The 22,119-nt window shown below is 32.7% G+C and overlaps 3 protein-coding genes across 3 annotated transcripts; all 3 read right to left on the bottom strand.

Moving 5' to 3' along the window:
• Nucleotides 1–2,290: 2,290 nt before the first annotated feature.
• On the bottom strand, nucleotides 2,291–3,762 carry LOC133694952 (sulfated surface glycoprotein 185). Its single transcript, XM_062116652.1, has 2 exons — nucleotides 3,352–3,762; nucleotides 2,291–3,258 (listed from the first exon to the last, which is right to left on the bottom strand). Exons 1-2 carry the CDS (start codon nucleotides 3,530–3,532, stop codon nucleotides 2,441–2,443), a joined length of 999 nt encoding a protein of 332 aa, XP_061972636.1. The 5' UTR covers nucleotides 3,533–3,762; the 3' UTR covers nucleotides 2,291–2,440.
• A 1,305-nt stretch (nucleotides 3,763–5,067) lies between these two features.
• LOC133704545 (glutaredoxin-C1-like) lies at nucleotides 5,068–5,849 on the bottom strand. The gene has a single exon (XM_062129794.1). The coding sequence runs from the start codon at nucleotides 5,744–5,746 to the stop codon at nucleotides 5,366–5,368; it is 381 nt and encodes a 126-aa protein (XP_061985778.1). The 5' UTR covers nucleotides 5,747–5,849; the 3' UTR covers nucleotides 5,068–5,365.
• A 9,445-nt stretch (nucleotides 5,850–15,294) lies between these two features.
• On the bottom strand, nucleotides 15,295–17,670 carry LOC133701862 (exocyst complex component EXO70C1). Its single transcript, XM_062126006.1, has one exon. The coding sequence runs from the start codon at nucleotides 17,436–17,438 to the stop codon at nucleotides 15,420–15,422; it is 2,019 nt and encodes a 672-aa protein (XP_061981990.1). The 5' UTR covers nucleotides 17,439–17,670; the 3' UTR covers nucleotides 15,295–15,419.
• Nucleotides 17,671–22,119: the final 4,449 nt, after the last annotated feature.

Raw genomic sequence — 22,119 nt, 5'->3', positions numbered from 1 at the left:
TCTGGGTGAAGGTTCGACTAATTGAATCCTAATTTCATGGAGCTATACCGGGTTCCTGTGTATTCCGATAATTTGAATTTTGAAGAAATAGGAGGAAAGAGCGAGGAAAAAACTTCGATTATTATATATAAAAAAAGAGCGCAGAAAAAACAATTTCCATCTCCTAATCCGACCGTTATAAATTTATGGTCAAATTAATTATCATGTACTAGCTAACACAGGCCGACAATCACTGATAAAACAAAAAAAAAAGGCTTCAACGATAAATTATTATATGCATGTGGCCGTCATTTAAAATTAAGAGAGTTTTTATAAATTATTATATTTGTCCATATTATTTTATGTCGTGTGCACTATTAGTAAATTTATTGTGTAATTATGATTTTGTTATTGGCGTGATTTACTAAATTAATAAATAAATGATGTGGACAAATTTAATTATTTGTAATAGTTTTATTAGTTTAGTCTAACTAAATATGTCTGGTTTAAGTAATAATTTAAATAATATAAAAACAATAATAGTAAATAAATTGATAAAAAAACAAAAAAAAATCATATTTGAGCCTATTCAGATTATAAAACAACTCAATGTTAACCTAATAAAAAGAAAAAAAAAAGTAAAAGTTTAAAAAGAAAACATTAACTTTAAAAAGAAGGGAAAACACAAAAAAACTCATGTGAACCTCTTAAACCTATCTTAATCTTTAAAACTTGCAACTCTTTAAATCTTGAATTCAAGTTCAATTAAGAATCTTGATTGTCAACCAATTTAATTTTCAATGATGAAATCGTTGAAAAATATTAATAAAAATACTTGCAAAATAAAAATAAAGAAATAAAAACAATGAGGATAAATTTAAAAAAATAATTTAAAAAAATAAATAGCAATTAAAAGAATGAGTATCAAGTTTGAAAGATTAAAAAGTCATAGGAGATGAAATTGAAAAATATTTATAATTTAATAGATTATTTATAGATTAAAAAATGATAAAAGATGAAATTAAAAAAATTTATAGACGGTTAACCCCATAGAATCAAACCCAAAAAATAAGACAGCAAAACAAAAAAAAAAGATTAAAAAAAGAAAAACAAAAGAGAAAAAAACCCAAGAAAACTCGAGCGAATCTCATAAACTTAATCTAATATCTAAAACATGCCATTTATAAAATTTTGAATTTGAGTTCAATAAAAAAACTTAAATTTTAATAAATTTAATTTAGAATAATAAAATCACAGAAAAAATTTGAAAAAAAAACAAAAAAAAACATGTTATTTTACTATTTCAATGTACATTGACGTGTGTCTTGATACATGATGGTATTAATTTTTTTAATTTTAATTTAGTGTTTGTTAAATGAATTGATTTATAAAATAGAAAAGAATAAAATTGACTGTTTCTCATGTCCAACCAGTGATTGCATCGACCGCAACCAGTTTATTAGGCCCACCGGTCAAGTCAATCAGTTTACTAGGCCTTTCATTGATTAGCATATTATTTCGATTTGATGGCATGAGCTCTATCCATAGAGCCTCTGCATTCTGTGTAGTTCCACTTTTATTGAAATGATCAAAATCCCTGATGAATCTTTTATTTTTAATTAACCAAAGGAAGGGTTTGAACTTCTTCAAATCCAGTTGCTGTTTTTTTTTCCTTCACAAAACTGGATTTCTTACATGTATCTGACCATTTTTTACTTGTTTTCTTGTCACTGCTGCTTCGACTTTTGGTTTAAATATATGTATTTCGATGTTTTGAATTTGAAGAAAACTTTGATCAGCAAATACAAATTTTAATACTTTTCTCGACTTGGGCATTAGGACATGTTCTCCTCTAGACCAATCATGCCCCATGTAATAATGAAGTGCAACCTTGATTCAGGATTTTCAGGGCAATTTGGTATCTGGATTCTTAGGTCTCCTCGAATGTAGCATCTCAGGAAATAATTCCAATCAAACACAATATTCTCAAATTCCCGGGAACTTGAATTTCCAACAAGCCAACATTGGTTGAAATCTCATGTCCTGGGAGTTTTTACTCATCCATTGTACCAAACACTACCCTAGTTATGCTTGCATTTTGTTCATCACTCACTTGGAGCTATGGCAGCTGACTGCACTCTGCAGTAACGGGGATCTTCTGCCTGTGTGCGTGTCCTCACATGCATTGAGTGTTTAAGAATAAGCTTGTGAATACTCCTGTGTATGTATCTATCTTCTTGCTTGCATGCAGGTGGATGAATGGATGGGTAGTTGCATTTATACATGAGATGTTTTATTTTGACAAAGTCAATAATAGATGTGATTATCTTAATTATTAAGGGATTAATGGATTACATTGTATTTCTTTGCTCGTCTGTTTTTTATCGTACATAGAAGCTTCATATAATTATGAAATATAACATGTGAAACATAATCATTTGGAGATAACTGGAGTAAACTATCATGGATTTTGGTTCTGAGGGCTACTGGGAGGGGATGGAGGGATATATGGTATCCAAGTTTTAGGATCTCTTAGATTAAATGCAGGCGGAGGTGGAGGTGCTAATGAAGGGATATTCGGTATCCATGTTCTTGGATCTCCTAGATTAAATGCTGGTGGAGGTGGTGGATGGAACAGAGATGGGGCTGGTGGAAAGGGGGGGAGGGGGGGGAGGGGGGGAAATGGGAAGGGCAAAGAGGGTGGGCTTGGAAATGGTAAGCGAGGAAAGGGCAGAAAAGGAATTGGTGGCAATGGAGGGAAGGGTAGTGATGGAAGTGGAGGGAAGGGAAGGGAAGGAAAGGGTGGCAAGGGAGGGAAGGGCAACGGGGGGAAATTAGGCAAAGGAGGCAAATTAGGCAAAGGAGGCCATGGGAACCCATAGGGTGGGAAGTAAGGGAGAAAAAACTTTGAAGAGTTGAGAGAATTTGGCAACTCTTCTTTATGACTCCCACACAAGGTAATATTTTTTTTGGATGGCCTGTAACTCAAAGCATTCAAGCTGTAAATACAGAGATTATTCTGCTTTGACTTGACTGATATCTCGTTTGTTGAGATCTTTAAACCAGGAACGTTGCAGACTGGAGACGAGCTCCCTATTAAACTTGCTTGGCATACTGATTCAATCGCGAAGCCCTCCTCACAGTCAACACCATCAACCTCTGGTACTTCCAGCTTATATATTCCATATCTATCTGTTGTTCTGTTAACAGAGAACTCAATCTTCTCTCTCGTTTTTGGTGAGTTTGCGTTGAATATACATTGAATGTGGACATCCGCACCTGATCAGTCCAATAAGATTGGCAATAAAAAGATTTCAGAGATTTTCTCAACATGAACATAAAATTGAAGGTTATAGTTCTAAATTAATGTACCTGGCAAGAAGTAGCTGTGCCTGGAGAAAGTGTTGGTTGAACAGGTATCACAGTAGACAACACCAACAACAGAGATCCGGGAGGTTGGATTGGTTGCTGGTCGAGCAATTAGAGAAAGTGGGAGAGCAAACAAAGTTGCCAGAAAAACAAGAATGATGATGGGAGCCATGGGAGCGGACATGGGAGGAGCAGGAAGAAGCTTCCACAAAAAGCATCTATTAGCTAGTACTTAGTACTCCACCATCATGAAAAGCATATGTAATGTCGAATTATTCCATAGATCTAGAAAAATATACTGTGTGTGCATATAATGAGCCCGTGAGTAGTTTGGTGTTAGGACCAACTGTAACAGGAGAGCAAAAATGCTTTATCTATTCACTACAAACAAAGACATGTGAAGAGCTCTTTTGACAGATTAAAGATTCAAACTCTGTAGCAGATAAATGACAGATTTGGAGGCTCTATGATTTCTCATATTGGAACAAATCAGTATCAGGTAGTCCAAGGCATAAAAGGACAAGATTGCAGGGTGGTAGCGTTGTAGTTCTTGGATGTTTTGCATGAAGGCTGTGGCTTGCTTTCTGATCCAACAATTTTATTTATTTTTTCACCTTGCATTCTTGGCTACGTTTTCAACTCACTAGTCAATTTCTTTGTCATGCGCTGTTCCCATAACCAACATTTTTGTCTTTAGACTCTTTACAGGACCCAGTTTGAGCTGCTCTATTCAAGTGGCATGCGTCTGATAACAAATGAGAAAGTGTGCTCTTTGGAGTTCGGACCCTAGAAGAGTTCAGACAGGCTGTTATTTCAGGATTTATTATCTCCATTTATTTATACCTGATCGCCTGGCTGCCAGTGCTTCGTTTAATGGCACCCGGGATCCTTTGCAATCTTCAAGCCTGTACCCAAGTTTTTCACTTCGTGATATATATATATATATATATATATATATATATATATATATATATATATAAAAAGTAGAGGTTTATACTCGACATTTTTATTATTAATTATGAGTACTAATTAAAAAAATAATGTAAGTGTACACTACCAAGCTTAAAGAGAACAAGCCCAAGCTTAAAGAGAGAGCTTAAAGAGAACAAGCCTAAGCTTCGCAAAGGAAATCCACAATTGAGCTTGTACTAGTAATGGGCTTGAATACGTGAATTCTTGCTACCTTGGGCTTCAAGATGAGGCCCACGACATCTTTCCGGCACAATTATCAGCGTATATCATCATATGTTCAAGAAGTCCTTCAAAACTAAACCGTATTTTTTTTTTATCAATAAAACTGGATTGTTTGAGAATCAACAGAATTATCATCCGCTTTTAATAAAAAAAAAAACATTAAATCATATTGCATCACCAACTAAGATTTTCAAGTTTGAATATGCTGTCAGTCCATTTATTTTTTTTCTCAAAATCTAGGTATGTACATAGATCTGTTATAAGACTTAATAAATACTAAAATTCAAATGAAAATTACTTTTTTACCATAACTTATTTTTTTTTCTTTAAAATGGATTAAAAAAGAAACATAAAACTTTATAGTAAAACAGTATATTTTCTACAGTTCGAAAAGGGGTGCGTGTGTATATATCACTTGAAGCCATTTCTGAAATTGGTCAAAGTCAACGATTCCGATTTGTAACGTGGCTGATTATTTGATGACTACGTACAGGGGAAAAAAAGGTGGGGGAAGAGAGAAAGCCATTATTTACACATAGAAGAGGGATCGATTACATTAATTTCTTCATTAAACATCCATTCCATTAAAGGAGTTAGAAGAGCTTCACAATAAAAGCTTTGATGGTCACAATCTTAGACAAGAGAGCTCAAATTAAGACAATATGACAATTAGCAAATGTATCGTCATGGAAAAATTAGAAAAAAGAAAAAGAAAAGGAGTTAAGCAATTGAAGTTAAACTAAATCTCTTCATTTTTTCCTTGTTAATGATAACTTCCATGTTTTGGACCCATCCTGTGATGTTAACCTGTGGAAAACTAGAATCAAAGCCAAAGTGCTCCAGCTTCCTTGAGGAGGGGCACGAGAGTTCCACTGATATGGGAAGCCATGACTCGGTCCATGGCACCAATTAGCTTCCCTCCAATGAATACAACAGGCACAGATGTTGAACTCCCAAGCAGCCTCATTAATGCCTTCTCAATCTCTTTCCCTCTTGGATCGTGGTCCAGCTCATAGACAGTTGGGTTCACACCCATCCCACAAAAGAGTCTCTTCACGGCATGACACATGCAACAGCTGCTGATACTAAATACCACAACAGCACTTCCTGATGCCAGCCTCGCAACTTTCTCCAGTGGGTCTGATACCATGCTGGTCCTCATTGGCACATAGTAACCCCATGACTCAGCCTGATGATATTGCATTTTAATTAAATTCCTCGTAATCCCAGAACAAAAACAGCTTGAAACAGCAGAATTAAGAATCTAAAGGAGATGAGAGCTTCAAAATATTGTAAGAATGTGAGAGTGCTATGATGGATCGAATAGAGTTGTTGGTGGTGGGGGTTTTATATAGGAGGCGGGTGTTTATGGAGGGCCATGCCTGTAATAAAAATAAGTTTGTCATTTGTTGTCCAAGCGCGTGCTTAGAAGATCTTGTATTTTTTGCTTTAAAAGGATTGTTGTCTGTATCGAGTGGACATTATGTGGGCACTTATTGAAGGGATTTAAGCTTTGAGATGAAGTAAAGGTGTCAGGTTTAGAAGGCGGCTATTGAATTGTTTGTCTACTGTAGAGAGTATCAGAGTGTACAAGTTTGCCATCCATCGTTTTAAAGCGAAAAAAGAAAATAAAAAGGTGACATTTACTCAGGCATTGATCAGAGACAATGTAGCAGGCTGGCTTTTAAAACATTAGACAAACCAAAGCCTGAAACGGAGATGTGTAGAGTATAGACGGCTGTCTCCGTCCTTGTTGTCGGATTGTAAGATGAAAAGGTTTGTTTCTGGTACGTGAAGATTTCACGCATGTTAAGCCAAACATCAAGTCTTCATTTATTTGGATTGGATTAAATCAAAAGAATATATGTATATTGCATGCATGGCCAACATGATCATCCTTCTCTGGCTTTGTGAATTGACTTGTGCTGTTCAGCTTCGAGAAGTGCAATGGTCAAAGTAAAAAAAAGAAGAAGAAGAAGAAGCAATAATAATAACAATGAGTAATTGCTAGGTATGATAGCTTTTGCCTTTTCGACCAAAATAAAACATGTCTGGAAAGTTGGTGCATCTGGACATAATTGTGTGTTGTTGATTTGTCCGATGTTCCCACTTAGTGTGTACGTTGCCTTAGTAGTGACCTAATTTCTTGATGTAATGTTATGTTAATGGACAGTGTATGATGTCTATTATAAGAGGATTGGAGCTCCAGGGACATCAACGCCCACAGCTTGGTATAAACCTAGTGCAAATAATCCATTGTATGTTCTTAATTTATGAGTGTTAAGCTTGAATTGGCATCAGCTTCCTTTTTCTTTTATTTTGCTCATTGACATCATCTTCTTTTTGAAAAGTTCCGTTGCTATGTATCTGGTAATCTCATGCTATTTTGTCGATGCATCCCGTGAGGAAATCATCGAAGACAACATGTGATGAAAAGCCATTGGAGAGCTCCTGTAACGTGTAAAAGCACACTTCTGACGTAATGGTTAAAGAATGATAGAGATGCAATAATGTAAAGTCCCTACGACACAGTGGGCTTTTCAGCGGGATACGTGCTGCGAGGAGGTGGAGAATTAAGCTGGCTCGTAAGAATCGTTAATATACTGTGCTCCGATATATATATTTTTAATTATAAAAATTCAAAGTATCTGTTAAAGAAAAATAACTATACGCATAAACGTTTTTCTTGGTTCTTTTTAATCGCATCTTACAAATATTATATGCTTTTCAAATCATTATATGCTTTTAATTATATGTCAAAAAACATTACATGAATAACAATCAATTTCTTTAAATTAAAAATTAAATGGCCATATCTTTATTATTTAAATACATCAAAATATATACCCCTAATGATTTTCCACCAGCGATAATCTTTTTATAAATATAAGTTTATGCAGATATTTAATTAATATATTCATAAAATATAGCTAAAGTACAAGAATTTCATTTATGCAGGTTGGATATATAGACAAATTCCACCTTTTTAGCATTAATATTACTTATCACCAAATTTAATTTCTTCACAAAAGAATATTATGGTCACACAAAGAAAATATTTATTTCAAAGATATAATAGAGTAATTGAAATTTTAAAATCTTCGATTTCTACATGATTCTTGTTTTTTATTTGAATAGATTTTGCATTTAATAATTAAAAACTAACATTTTAATAAAATTGGATCATGTCAGAATATGATAGGATAATTAATTTACTGTTACTTTGGTCTTAAGAATACAATTTTGAGTTTTTTAACAGATCTAATAAGGCTTTAATTAATGCTCTAGTCTGAACATTAAATGGTATGATCCCACAACATCGATCGTAATTATCGAACCAGTTTAATTAGCACTAAAATTATTCATTAATGGGTACGTACGAAATGCATATAGCTACAGAAGCGGGAAAAGATCATTTTAACGAATATGTAATGAATAAACTCAAAAATTAAAGAACCAAATAATTGCATGAAATTATCTTTTGTAGCATTGCTCAAAGTTGTCATGATATTTTGAAAGACATGAAAAGGACTGCAGAGGATGAGTATTGATTTGTAAAGAGATTGTTTTTCAAAATTTAGGTTATTTTTTGAATTAAATTGATTAATATTAAGTTTTATTTTCAAAGAATATTATAAATGCATTAAAAATAGAAAAAATAAATTCTCATATAGCTTAATAATTAGTTAATTAATAGTTAAACCTCATTGTACATCGAATATTAGTATTCACCGATCAAGAAAAGAAAACAAGAGCAAATGAATCAAAACAAGAAAGTTAGTCAAATAATCCTAAAGTTTAATATTTTTTCACTTTACTTCCATTTTATTTTTAAATTATAGTTTATATTCCAAGTCAAAATAATTTTTAAATAAAAATAAAAAAAAAACAATTTATCCTTATACATAATATATTATAAAATAACAAACGATATTTTTCTCTTTCTTTTCGCTAGAAGATAATCCTAACTCAAATCATGACCTAATCTCTTCTTCCTTTTTTTTTTTTTTATCTTATGAAACCAACCCAAAATTATCATGATATTTCAATTTCATGAACCCTAAAATTACCAAATCAATTCTTCAATGGCTTTGTAGCATTGCCCCATTTCCTTGCTGCCGCCGCCATCTTTCAAATACCAATTTTCATAAAACTCACACAAACCTTGCTTAATTCCTGGTTGTTGAAGTAAATTGTTAGGTCATGTTTGTTTGTGTATTTTAAAAGTGTTTTTAAAATTTTTTTATTTTTTTATTTTTTTTGCTTTAAATTAATATGTTTTTGATGTTTTTAAATTATTTTGATACGCTGATATTAAAAATAATTTAAAAAATAAAAAAATTTTATTTTAATATATTTTTAAATAAAAAATATTTTTAAAAACAACCAAAATTACAACGCGAAACAAGCTGAAATCCCTTTTTCTCTTTCTTCAACTTCCTCTGTTTCCCAGTTTCCCTTTTCATTCTATTAATAATAAAAACAATTGGGGACAAAATGGGGTCCCCGCAAGACATTTTTTATATTCTACTTTATGACAAATCAAAAGTTTCTGTCTCTGTTGAAATGAGCACACAGTTTTATTTCATAAAATAAATAAATACAAGCCAAAGTACTGGGAACTTAGCTGAAGGATGAGTCATGCAAGCTAAAATTTGGGGGCCCTCTCATTGAAGTGCACTTGCCACTTGTAAGGAATAAAAGAAGTGTGGGACTGAGGATAAACAAATGTCAAATTGCGTGCTTCTCCTTTCCTTTTTCCTCGTCTGAAATGAAGTTGATAAATGATAACCCCTGCTGTAGTTGATAGCTTGATTCTCGTTGTTCATGAAGAAGGACAATTTTTTAGTTTGCATTCACACTAGCAAGGTAACCCTCTACTGTTTAATTAGTAGAGAATGGACATGCATTGCTGTTTGCGAGCAGAACAAGTTTTTCGCATGTAAAGTGTCATCAGATTATAGACTATACACTGTAATTTTCAAGAATTTTTTCTGGAAAAAACTAAATTACACGAGTAATTTTCCCAGTATAAAATAAGACTTCAAAGTACAAAAGTCATTTTCACTCTACTGTACAATTCAACTTCAGCCCTGCGGTTGAAATACAGAGGCAAGTAATTATAATGCATCTCAATGTACGTACCCTGGGCTCGGTACATAGTACATACATGCAAATAGCAAAAGCAATACCGTGATAGAGGGAAAAGGCAAAAAAGGGGAGGGGCTCTTTTATTTCTCTGATGGTGTGTTCACCTAAAGCAGAGACAATAATGACAAAACAACAGTTGCTACAACATAGACGACGTCTGTAAAACCACACATAAGAAAAGAAGGGAAGGCGTGGCCTGCGTCACAGGCCTATCCAGGCGGCGCTGCTGTTGGGTACGGTCGTGCTGAACACCGGCGAAAGATGAGGATTCTTGATGTCCCGAAATCTAGCTTGCTATTAAGGAGATTCCTTCTTTTTTGTTAGCTTTTTAGCTTGTTACATGCACTATATATCGTTTATTCTCTGGTTTTTCTTTGCTCACGGTATTTAAGCATGCAACAAAATGTCCTTTCCTGTCATATAGTTGACATCTGATGTCTGAAGAAGAACATGGACATGCCATGCTTAATTAATTATCCCATGAAATATCCACCGTTCAAGGGCAGTTTAGCCAGTGTAGCGGTAATTTTCTGTTGTAAACAAGTACTGGTAATTAATTAGTAATTTCCAAGAAAAACAAGAAACAGTGATTATCTCATCAGGTCATATGTTTTTTTTTTTAATGTAAAAATAAATAAATTGTAAAGACGTTGCTAGCAGAAAAAAATCCAATCATGAACTAAAAAATTTGATGTATATATACTTGACAACAAACTTATAAAATATGAAGATATTTACACGTTAAACAACATATTATGAAAAGATATATTGTCAATATTATCAATAATCTTACTCGATAACAAAACAAAAATTAAATAGAATTTAATAAAATAATATCTAAGATATATTTTTAATTCATCTAAGAATTACAAAAAAAAAAAACCAACTAACAAAATATTAGAGGGTGAAATGGGAAACAAAACTTTTAATTTTTAAAAAATAACTCGAGTCAACTCAAGTTAAACCACTAAACATGTGACCCTATATATAAGAATGTGACAAGTTTATAGAAAGCAAAACAAAATCAAATCTCGATTCTCAACCAATTTAATACTGAAAGATAAAATTAAATAAAAATCAATTTTAAAAAAATAAAAAACTACTCGAGTCAACATAAATTAGCTTGCCAAACTCGCAACCTGAATTGTGAAACCAAAATAACCCATATAAAGTAAATTGAAAAAAATTATGAAACTTAATTAAAAATTAATTCAATGCAGAAGAATAAAATAAAAAAAATCAATTAATAAAAAGAAGATAAACAAAACAACCCCAGCAAACCCTGTTAAGCCTACCAACCCTTGTGACCCGAGTAATGCGAACGGGATAAACTATTGGAAGGAAAGAAAATATGAAGCATAATTCTCAAATCAATCTAATGTCAAATGACCAAAAAAGAAATTCAATTTGAAGGAAAAAAAAAACCCAAGGTAACCTGAGTTAACTGACTAAACCTGTGACCCAGGTCATGAGATCAAGAGATAACTACTCCATAAAAAAAATTATAAAACTCAATTTCAAAAAGAAAAACCTAATATTAAAGGATAAAATTGAAAAACAAATAATTTATAAAAAAACGTAAAAAAACAACCAAAATTAACTTGAGCTAACCTTCAAGACACGTGATTCGGGGCACAAAACCAGGATTACTCTGTAAAAGACAATCTAAAAAAATCATGAAACTCAATTCTTAATAAATCTAATGTTAAGTGATGAAATTGATGGAAAGAATCAATTCAAAAAAGGGAAAAATACAAAATAAGTAGCAATTAAAAGAACAATACTAAATTTGACATAAAAATAAAATGATGCAACTCCTTGCAATTTTAGATTGATTAGGGTGCAAGAGAGAAGAAGAGATAAAAAAGAGGGAGGAAAAGAAAAAAAAGCTTGTTATAGACTTATCATCGCTTGACCATTGCACTTGGCGTCTCCGATAAAAGACCTCGTCGAGTCACTTCCAACGCAGCCAATAACAATGATGTTCTGACAATACAAAAAGTCGCATGCTTTGCCAGAGTACAACAACTTTCCTCCCATGCTGACGTGTGGTTGCATTCTCCATCTAGTTTGACATTTCCTATGCACTTAAATCCCTCATAGTTGTTTTAGTTTCAAATTTGGTCCATCAAGTATCAATTGTTTTAGATCAATAAAATTTAATTTAATTTTTCCCATTAACTGAGCACTAGTTTTTTTTCTTAATATTGTGAGATATTCATTTCTCATATCTAGGTAACCAAAACAAACAATTAAGTCTAATTCCAAATAAATTCAATGTAAAGGGATCAAATAAAAAAAAGTTGAGCGGGTAAGAAAGTAGTTGAACCTTTTCCCTGCCCATGTTGAACCGTGTTGGATCCCTCATATATTCTATATTTGAACCGTGTTGGATTTACTATCACAACATCCTCCTCTCTATAAAAATCTGATTAAACTTTAGCTCCTGAAAGGGCTGTTTGGGAGTGTAGTTGCAGTTATTTTTTAAAGTGTTTTTTGTATTGAAATCATCAAAATGATATATTTTTTTTATTTTTAAAAAATTATTTTTAAAATCAGCACATCAAAACGATCTAGAATATAAATATTTTTTGAAAACGCGGATTGGCTCGCGTTTCGAAGTATTATAAAACTCAAGTTTTAATATAGTGTTCAAGTTTGAATTATTAATTGAGTTTGTTTAAAACCATACAAAATTCAAATAGATTTTAATATAATATTAATTAACAATATTTTTTTCTCGTGTATTATATTTATTATCCTGAATTTTAATGTTAAAATCAAGCAATATCTTATATGTGATTTTATATTTTCTTTCCAACAAAAGATAAGATAATATAATTTATAATATTTTATAAAGAATTGATTTTTTGTTATAATATTCCACGTTCATGGATATTTCAAGATGATTAATAAATTTTCAAATTTTGCAATTTCAAATTGCGATAAAATTAGATCATTTGGTAAATTCTATATTTCCTCATGAGGTTTATGTGTTTTCTAATTTCTCATAAATTTTATAATTTATTCAATCAGATTCAATACCTTTCATTTTTGTTTCACTCCGTGTAAATTATAATTTCATCTTCAACGTTTATAGTATATCTCAATATGATAGTATCATTTTTTCCATTAAAAAAATATTTTCTATGTCTATTTGTGTTCATTTTTCTTTACTTTTTGGATGATGTTGAGATATCATACAAACTTTGGGGATGAAATTAGAATTTACACTCTTGATGCAAATGGGGAAAAAATTAAAAATGCGGGGGCTGATTGAAATAAAAATAAAATATATCCGGTGTAGTTGAAATAAATCAAAGGTTTTAGATGAAATTGAAACACCACATAAACTTCAAGGGGGCAAGTTGAAAATTTACCCTAATATTTTATATAAAGTGGTTCGTCTTGCTGCCTGTGGCCCATTGAGTGCTCTGTTCTTGCTCCAATGATTAAAAGAGAAGATAAAATTAAAAGGCATCTGCGTGTCTAAACTTCTACAATTGTACAATCGAGTCTCTCCACTCTGAATTGTTTTTTAAACAAGTGTCTCGAGCAGGCACGGCGTCCTGACGGAGTAACTTCTTGCGATGGCCCAATCGAGCCCAAATGGGACTGCGGAAAGATAGGCTGGGCTTGACTAGTCTGGGCTTGAGTAGTATGGGCTTGAGTAGTATGGGCTTGACTCGCCTGCCTCTGGCTATCGTCCTATTTTTCAATTGTTGTCTTTGTATTTGTTCAACGCATACATAATAAACGAGTTACATGCCTGCGTTACGCTACGGGCAGTTACAATTTTTTTATTTTTTTTTATCAATGCAAGAAAAATAATTTTAGCATAAACAAAACGTCTTGCTGAGAAAAATCTTAAATTAACACGTATTATTTTAATAAGAAAATAATTTTTTTCAATAAAAAAATTTCCTATTATAAAAATGGCAAGCAATTAGAATTAACAAAAAAAAGCTAAATGATTTGAAGGTTAAAAATATTTCTTTTTAGTTAAAACTCGTTACCTAACTAAACAGTAGCTTTATTTTTTCATTTTACTTAACCAAAATAATTATTTTTAAAATAACTTGTTTGAGCCATAAATCAGAGTTCTAATAAAAAGACACACAAAAAATATATATATCTTAACATCCTTGAGGTCAAAGGCAAACCCGCTAGTTGGATTATTAATTTTTTTTTAACACCAAAAAATGCGTTCATTGCCAACATATTTTATAGCAGCAAGAAATTTTTTAATTGCAAATAAAAAATTGTCTGTGTTCGTTTAATAATTAAACAGATGAAGAATTAAAGATGCTAGTATACGTTATCATATTTTTTATTGACTTTAATCGACAAACTGCACCATAGGCTCAAATGAATTTAATAACTTCATCTTTTGTTTTTGAAAATTTTTATATCCAACTATATGACAATAAAAGCTAACATGCATTAAAAAGTCATCAAATAAAATTTTAAAAAAGAAATCAACGTGAGGGGCCCAAAAAAAAACTCGCTAATATTATAAAAAATAATGCTATAAAATTTCTTGGAAAAAAATTTGAATATAATTTAATCAATCAAACATCCAAAAAAAATATAGCTATCGAATAGAATTTAGATAAAAAAACATGAAGAGTTGTATAAAAAAATATTTGCTCATATAATAAAAAAAAACCTATAATTGCATTAAAAAAAAAAACTCACACACTTGGCTTGTTTTGTTTCTTTTGTTAGGTTTGTTAAAAAAATAATTTGAAAAACATGCCTTGCCTATTAGAAAGAGGTTTCACCCACACTAGAGGTCTCTTTTTAATATATTAAAAACAAATATAGGTTACGCGTGTTCTGCTAGTCTAGATTCTAGTGATTAAAATGCTGGAAAGTTGTGGCAAGGGTATTTTATACACAAAAAATCATTTCTTAACCTATTTTTGATTAAAAAACGCCTAAACATATTCTAAAGACTTTAATAAACTAATTTATGATATTACATAACCCAAAATTTGATTAAATACTCGAATTCAAAATGCTTCCCAACCCCATTTTAACTCTATGAAGTAAGGTAAATGAAAAAAGCACAACCAGGTAGAATTCTTTTTATCAAATGAAATTCATGAATAACAAAATCAATCTTTTTACTAGTTAAAATGAACGATAATTTTCTATGTTTTTTCTAAAACTAAGGGACTAAAAGTAAAAGAAATGAAGTTTTGCATCAAAAATGAATTTCAAAAATTAAAAAGTTTGTGATTGTATTAGCCAAAAAGTAGGAGGATCAAAATTAAATTTTCATGTTAATTTTAAATGGCTACCTAGTTTTCTTATGTTTTCACTTTAATCCTCTGAGTTTGAGTCTTGTGATTCCTTAATAAATTATAAGCAATTAATCAAAAATCTGGCCACAAAAGAATCATAGAAAATCACCATTAAAATCTTGAGTGTGTGGATAGTGAATTTTGCATATTGAAACCTCTACCTCTTTTAGTTTTTTTCCATTATATAATATAATATTCTACCAAGCCCATGAATGTACGAAGCTGCCGGATGTACCTGACTAGAAGACCTTAAATATTGCGCAATCGAAATCCAACATGGAATCGAAGGATGTAGCAAAATCTCCTGTAACATTACTCAGATCATATTCATACACAATTAAAAGCAAAAATAGAATACATAATGAAATCTCTACTCCAACATCACTTAAGAAGAAAACAATCCATTCAATGACTTGATTATGTCCTCCTCCTGGCCATGGACGTAGGATTTCCATCGAACAATTCATCAATCAAATTCTCAATATCTTCAGGTTGGTACTTTATATACTTGTCTGGTTGTCTACCTGATGCCAAATACTGCTGGAACCTCCCTACAAACGAACGGTAAGCCGGGGTCACCACTGCCGATACCGAAATCCGAAGCTCAGACTGAAGCTGATCATCACTCACCACCCATGTGCTTTGTGTCCTGTGTATCTCATCAAACATGGTGGAGAACATCTTGAACCTCTCTTTCAATATAGTCTTGGATAACTTCCCATTTACCATCAAACCATCATGGTTTAGGCACTGCAACAATCTAGTCCACGTCTCTCTTGTATAGGCCTTGTGGTACTGCCTCAGATCGGATGATCGCTTTCGACACCAAGTATCACCCATCATATCATGAATCTCGTCAGAACCTTTTATCTTTTGCAGAATGTATCTCCCATTATTCATCAGGAATATGCACCTCAATGCAGGATCCCTATACAGCTTTGATTTCATGTCAAGATTCTCGTCCAACAAATCCATAATCGAATTCAACTGCACTGAAAACGGTGAAGTCTTTGGAGTCCCATCATCGTTGGCTCCATTCTTAATATCCAATACAGTGCCATTTGAATTAGCGAACCCTTCCATTTTCTGGTGCTTCTGAAACACTTGCTCTAACGTGTCTTTATACTCACAGGCGTATTTTAGATAATTCATGGTGTAGCGTGTCAAGGGGTGAACTGCACCACTCGGGACAGGAGTCCGGCCATTGTCTCTTCTTATTGAATTCTCCAAATCACAGAAAATGCTCACGGCCACCTCTCCCAGGCGGCCTTTTGCAGCCCAGATTTCAGATTTTAATTCTTCGTAGCATTCGCTTGCACAGGTATCATCATCAAAAAAAGGAATTAAATCGCGCAGTGCCTCATACATGTCCAAAATTTTGAATAGTTTTTCAGCTGATCGCTTTGTTAATGCTATTGCATCTGAAAAATTGACAAACCTTACAGCAACTGCTAATGCAACATGGCAGAATAATCTCTGGGATATTGATGGATGCTCAGAAAATATGGAGCTGCAAAGCTTCCGCTCGCCTGAGAAGAGAACTGAGGAAGATTGCTTGATTACAGTGATCCACATAGCAATTACTCCTTCCAATGATTGCCATTGCATCCTTTGTACGTCATCAATGCTGATATTTTCAAAACCGAGCTTGTCCAATTCGCTAGAGAATGCATTTCTCCTCACCATGTTGTAAACCATGCAACACTCACTCTCATAGCCTGATGAGATCATTGCTGTGGCGATTCTGTTCATTTTCGAGATTGCTTCTGATGTATATGCAGGGAATTCCACGTCTTCGCTTGATTTGGACTCTGGTATAACACAATAAGTAGATTCCTGACGGGAACTGAATGATGATTGTTTTAATGGCTTTGGAGATTTGAGATCTGCATTGTTACCCTGATTACAAGTTTCAAGAATTAAACGGAACTCACTGTCTAATAAGGACATGGCTAGATGCAGGATGGTGCTGGCTCTGTTGAAGCAGGAGGCTGTGGTGGAATTAGAAGGGAATTCGCCGAGAGCATTTATCAACTTCGAAATGCAATTCAAAGATTCAATGAATGACGAGTCTTCTTCTTGCTTTTGGCCAAATTTTGCGTTGGAATCATATTTGGTGATCATTTTTTGGATCATTTCCAGCAACGATTCTACAGAGTTTGGAACATCCAGGGGGTTGTTAGATGCATCATTTCTCGTGGATAATGATTCGAGAAATCGATCAACATCTTTCAGGACTTGAGGCAGGCTTAATTCTGGATCAGAAGAAGGCTCTTCAAGGTTTGAATTAGGCTCACACTCCCCTGGTTGCTGGCAATCTAATCTCACATGGACAGCTTCTGATTCAGGTCCTGCAGGGCCTGGATTGTCATCCATTTGATTGCCATTTCCATTTCTTGAAAAACTACCAGATTTCTCTGGTGGGGGTTTCTCCATGAGGCCTGATTTAGCTATTTAGGTTTTAATTAACAGGGAAGGTGCAGAGAAAGGGAATAGACATGAAGAATCATAGCATAAACATAGCTAATGAAGGGTCATTGTACATTGCTGTTTCTGTTTTTTCTTTTCAATGTCTTGCTAAATTTTGCTCGGATGTGAGATTGGGAGTGGAGGAGGGCGAAGGGATCTCGGTGGCAAATGGGGCAAAGAGAATTGAGGTGTGCGAGGATGTTTAGTTTTTGACCGTTAATTTTATGGCTCGTCATTAACTGTTGACCACCCGTTTGTGTGTGAAGGTCGTGCTCTCCACTTTGTCCCCATGTTGCATGTTCTGTCGACATGTCGCCATACAAAATGTGTTCAGGATCATGCAAATCTATACCACCTCGTCAAGTGTCTTAAATATAAACAAAAGGGGAAAAAAAACAGAGAAAAAAGATGGGTATGAGCCAAGGTTGGTGCAACAATACGTCTGCATTTTATAACTCTAATTGAGCTCTTATATTATGCATGATCTTCTTCTGACTCCTGAGATTTCTGTTTTCACTGATGGCCCAACTAGTATAGTTATGATTCAACTTTGAAACCCGATAATGTGCGTGCGAGCGAAAATGGGCTGGGTTAGGCGGATTCCATTCATTCTAATCTCATTCAGTTTTGCCTCGCAATTATTTGATTCGGTGTTTAGCCCCTTTCCAAGTTTGATTCCACTCTATAGGGATATAACGCCCTAAAAACCATACAAGCCGGGTAGCTAATCAAAATAATATTTTATTTTTAAAATTATTTTTAATATTAATATATCAAAATAATAAAAAAACACTAAAAAAATATTAAATTGAAATAAAAAAAATTAAAAAAAATAATATTTTTTTAAAATACACTTTTAAAATACAAAAACAAACAGAGAGTTTTAGTGGATTTAGGAATATTTCGGAAACATTTTCCCTATTCTGATGCTACTTCTCGGTTTCTTCTCTTCTTCTACCTTTTAACAGAAAATTAAAAGGCATGCTTATTTCTTTTAAAAAATAAATAAAACTTTTACATCACATGAAATTTATTAGTGAATTATTTTGACCTTTTCTTATAACAAATAATTAAAGCTGAGTAACATAAGAAATTAATTATAGTAATTACAAGAATTAATTCTGATCTGCTCTTTTGCCTTCTTTCCTATGTATTTCCAACTTATTTTGCATTTAGTTTTACTCAGTTTTTTTCTTCTTCTTTTTTTATAAAGCTTAGGTTCTAGTATTATACTTAATAGAAATAATATTAATATTAATTCAAATTAAAGTATCATCGGATTTGATTGTGATAGAGATTCAATTCATTTGGTTAATAAAATTGGATCACAATCAAACTTTGATTATAGTATATCAAATCTATTTAATTACATCGAAATCGTTGTGGATCATATTCATATCAAAATCCGATGACCTGACTACCATTAGTATAGGAAAATACAACTGGAAACTTCCTCAAGCCAAAAGCCCAGTTTACCACTGCACGATACATGTTCCTACCGACTCCTCTCCAAGACATTTTCCGGTGTAATTCAAAATTAGCACACGTTTGCGGGGATAGAAAGCGGATTTTTGCCAAAAAATTGCTTACGCTCAAGTTAAGATGATGATTTGATCTTGAAGAGGCGAGGGCACAGGAAGCGGTGAGAGAACCTTTCGGAATCAATTCCTTCTCATTGATTTTATCCTGTGCTGGGCTAAATTTGAGAGAGACTTCACCCCTAGTATTAATTAATTGTAGCAACTTCAATTTGAATTGGGTGGAAACATTATGACTCTTTATGCGCAAGTGCCTGATTGCCCACAGAAGAGGTAAACAGGTGTTCAATGTTGTCTTCAAGAACCCATCTAAACACATTTATTATCCCCACTGCTTTTGCGTAATATGTTCACCGTGCCAGTGGAGATAACATGGACCTCATGTCCACCATCCTTGGTGGCTAGTACAACGCGGTTCACTATACAGTGATGCTTTTTATTTTTTCAAGTCAAGGGATCATGAGTTTACCTTCACACAGACCTAGACTGAGTGCATATCTCCAACTAGATTAAAGACATTATTTACGTAAGGGTTAAAAGATTTACGAGGATTTTTACTTCCCATTGCGTGATTTAAGGTTAGAATTATAATGATCAAGAAAATAGCATATCCACTTAACCCTCAAATTAACAAGGATTCTTTATAAACCAATCAAACTTTAATTATACAAGGAATTAACATAGTAAGGGGGCACTTTCTTACAAGTCAATCAACAATTCCTAGTTTCATGATGATGATGATGCGTTTGAAATCAAAGTGTGAAGTTATGAAAAGTATCGATATCAAGCAGTCAAAAAATATGAACAATCAGTATCTCTGTGCTGCCATTATTTCTTCCGTGTATTTTAGTTTGGGGAAAATACATACATAGCGAGTTGAATCCCAAGTAATTTATTCCTGGGTGGTGATTAAATGATGTGACACCGTCGAATGAGGAGGAGTGGAGGGCGGCTCACAATATGCCAAGAATATTAGCGGTGTGGTGCTTCTGCGGTTTTGCCTGTTCTTCTTGGACTCTTCCTTTATCTGGTTCTGAGCTGTGAAGTTTGTGATCTCAATGAGCCCTTGGCAACAGCCATCTGTTCTGCACTTGACTTTAAGTTTGTGACTGGATCATCCATAACCATCACCCGTTTGGTTTTTGCTGGTTTTTCCATGTCAAAAAGTTCTGCGCTGTGCTGGGGGTTTCGCAACCAGTCACTCCTAGCACCCACGCTTCCTATCTCCCACTCATTCTTTCTAAGAAAAGAACATAGGTGGCAATATTCTTGTGTTTAATTAGAGTTTTCAAAGTCATAAATCTTAAAATGATCTTTCTTTATTTTTATAAAAAAAATAAGAAAAGAAGTAGATATCTATGCCTAGATATTTATGGCTTTATTTTTCAAAAATACAGGTCAAGTAAATTAATATACTTCCTTGCAAGTTTAAAATTGAGTTGGTAGATATTGCAAAATTCTACGAATATGTCACTTAATGAATCATATAATCTTAATTTGTTTTTAATACCAAATATTATATATTATAAATCATGAATTATCACTAATAGTTTGATATTAGTTATTGTAATATCTCATATCGGCGGATGAGGTAGTGTTAGTTAGTCATATTAAGAGTGCTAGTTGTCAACTCATCATACGTGTTTTGGGACATCAAGCTCAGATGTGGGCTCGCGTCATAAAAAACAAAACCGTTAGGGTGATAAGGCCCAAAGCGGACAATATAAGGCAAGTTGGGTCGGGCTGTTACATTTGGTATCAAAGCCAATCTCATTGGCGGTCCAGTTGTGCTGACGGGGTCGTCAGACTTCTTAAGGGGAGTGGATTGTAATATCTCACATCGGCGGGTAAAGGAGTGGTAGGTTTCTTATTAAGAGTGTTGGTTGCCAACTTGTCATACGTATTTTAGGGTGTCGGGCTCAGATGTGGGCTTGCGTCACCAGAAACAAAATTGTGAGGACGGTAAAGCTTAAAGTGGATAATATATAACAAATTAGATCATGTAATAATAACTTCAGTATTAAGGTGTATATATTTTGGAAACAAAGAATAGTCTAGTTTTTCATGTGATAGTAAATTCTTGAGTTTTTTTAAAGAAAAATAATGTATATTTTGCGTGATTGCTTAATAATAGTTTTATCACTTAAAACTAATGAAAATATGGGACTCAAAATCCATTAAGACATTCAAGAGTCAAGACCTAATCACGACAAAAAAAAAAAAAATATAGGTCAGGGCTCTAATAAAGACAGTTCATAGAGATTGGGGACTTTTTAAGGTTCACTCAATTATTTAGATTTATTATTATTTGTACCTAGGCTCTCTCTTGGTATCTTCATCGATTTATTCGGAAAACAACTTAAAGTGAAGGAGAAATTAATATAATCCAAGATTTATATTACTATTTTATTGGAATAGTGATTTGATAATATTGTTTTTTACTTAACTTTTTTTTTCATCTAGGTATCGAGGGTGGGTAGGTTGATATTTTAACCATGATATAATTGTTTTTTATAAAAAATATATTTACAAATTATATGGGTTAAATAAGTTATTTTTTTAAAAAAAGTAAAAATAAAAATTTAACTCTAAAATAAATAAATAAATGTCATTTACCAGTAATATTTTGGTTTTTTTTTAAAAAAAATAATGAAAAACACTGTGATTTCTCCTAATTCATCTCATCTCCCGTATATAGTAAATTAATATTCAAAGAGTTTTGAAAATATAGTAAAAATTATTTTTTAAAGTGTTTTTTATTTATAAATAATTAAAATAATATATATTTTTTATTTATATAAAATTTATTTTAAATATTAACATATCAAAATAAAAAAATATTGTTTTTAAAACACAATAAAACCACTCATTGCACCAAACACCCTGTTAATAAAGACTGAATACTCTCACATTTAAACCTTGTAAACCAATGTCTAAGTTCTAACGCGTATGTATATTATGTTTGGAGCATGTTTAATAATAATATAATAATTGTTTTTTAAAATATTTTTTGTTTTAAAGTGTATTAAAATGATTTTTATTTTTTAAAATTTATTTTTAACATTAACATATTAAAACAATTTAAAATAAAAAAATTAAATTTTTTTAAA

The sequence above is a fragment of the Populus nigra genome, chromosome 1 (genome assembly GCF_951802175.1).
Source record: "Populus nigra chromosome 1, ddPopNigr1.1, whole genome shotgun sequence".
NCBI lineage: Eukaryota > Viridiplantae > Streptophyta > Magnoliopsida > Malpighiales > Salicaceae > Populus > Populus nigra.
Note: the sequence above shows the minus strand (reverse complement) of the source record. Positions and strands in the feature narration are given on the sequence as shown.

Coding starts and splice junctions, on each gene's coding strand:
- LOC133704545 (XM_062129794.1), bottom strand. CDS start 5,746: ATGCAATATCATCAGGCTGAGTCATGGGGTTACTATGTGCCAATGAGG.
- LOC133701862 (XM_062126006.1), bottom strand. CDS start 17,438: ATGGAGAAACCCCCACCAGAGAAATCTGGTAGTTTTTCAAGAAATGGA.
- LOC133694952 (XM_062116652.1), bottom strand. CDS start 3,532: ATGTCCGCTCCCATGGCTCCCATCATCATTCTTGTTTTTCTGGCAACT. Junction 3,259..3,351: donor GCACAGCTACTTCTTGCCAG/GTACATTAATTT, acceptor TGGACTGATCAG/GTGCGGATGTCCACATTCAA.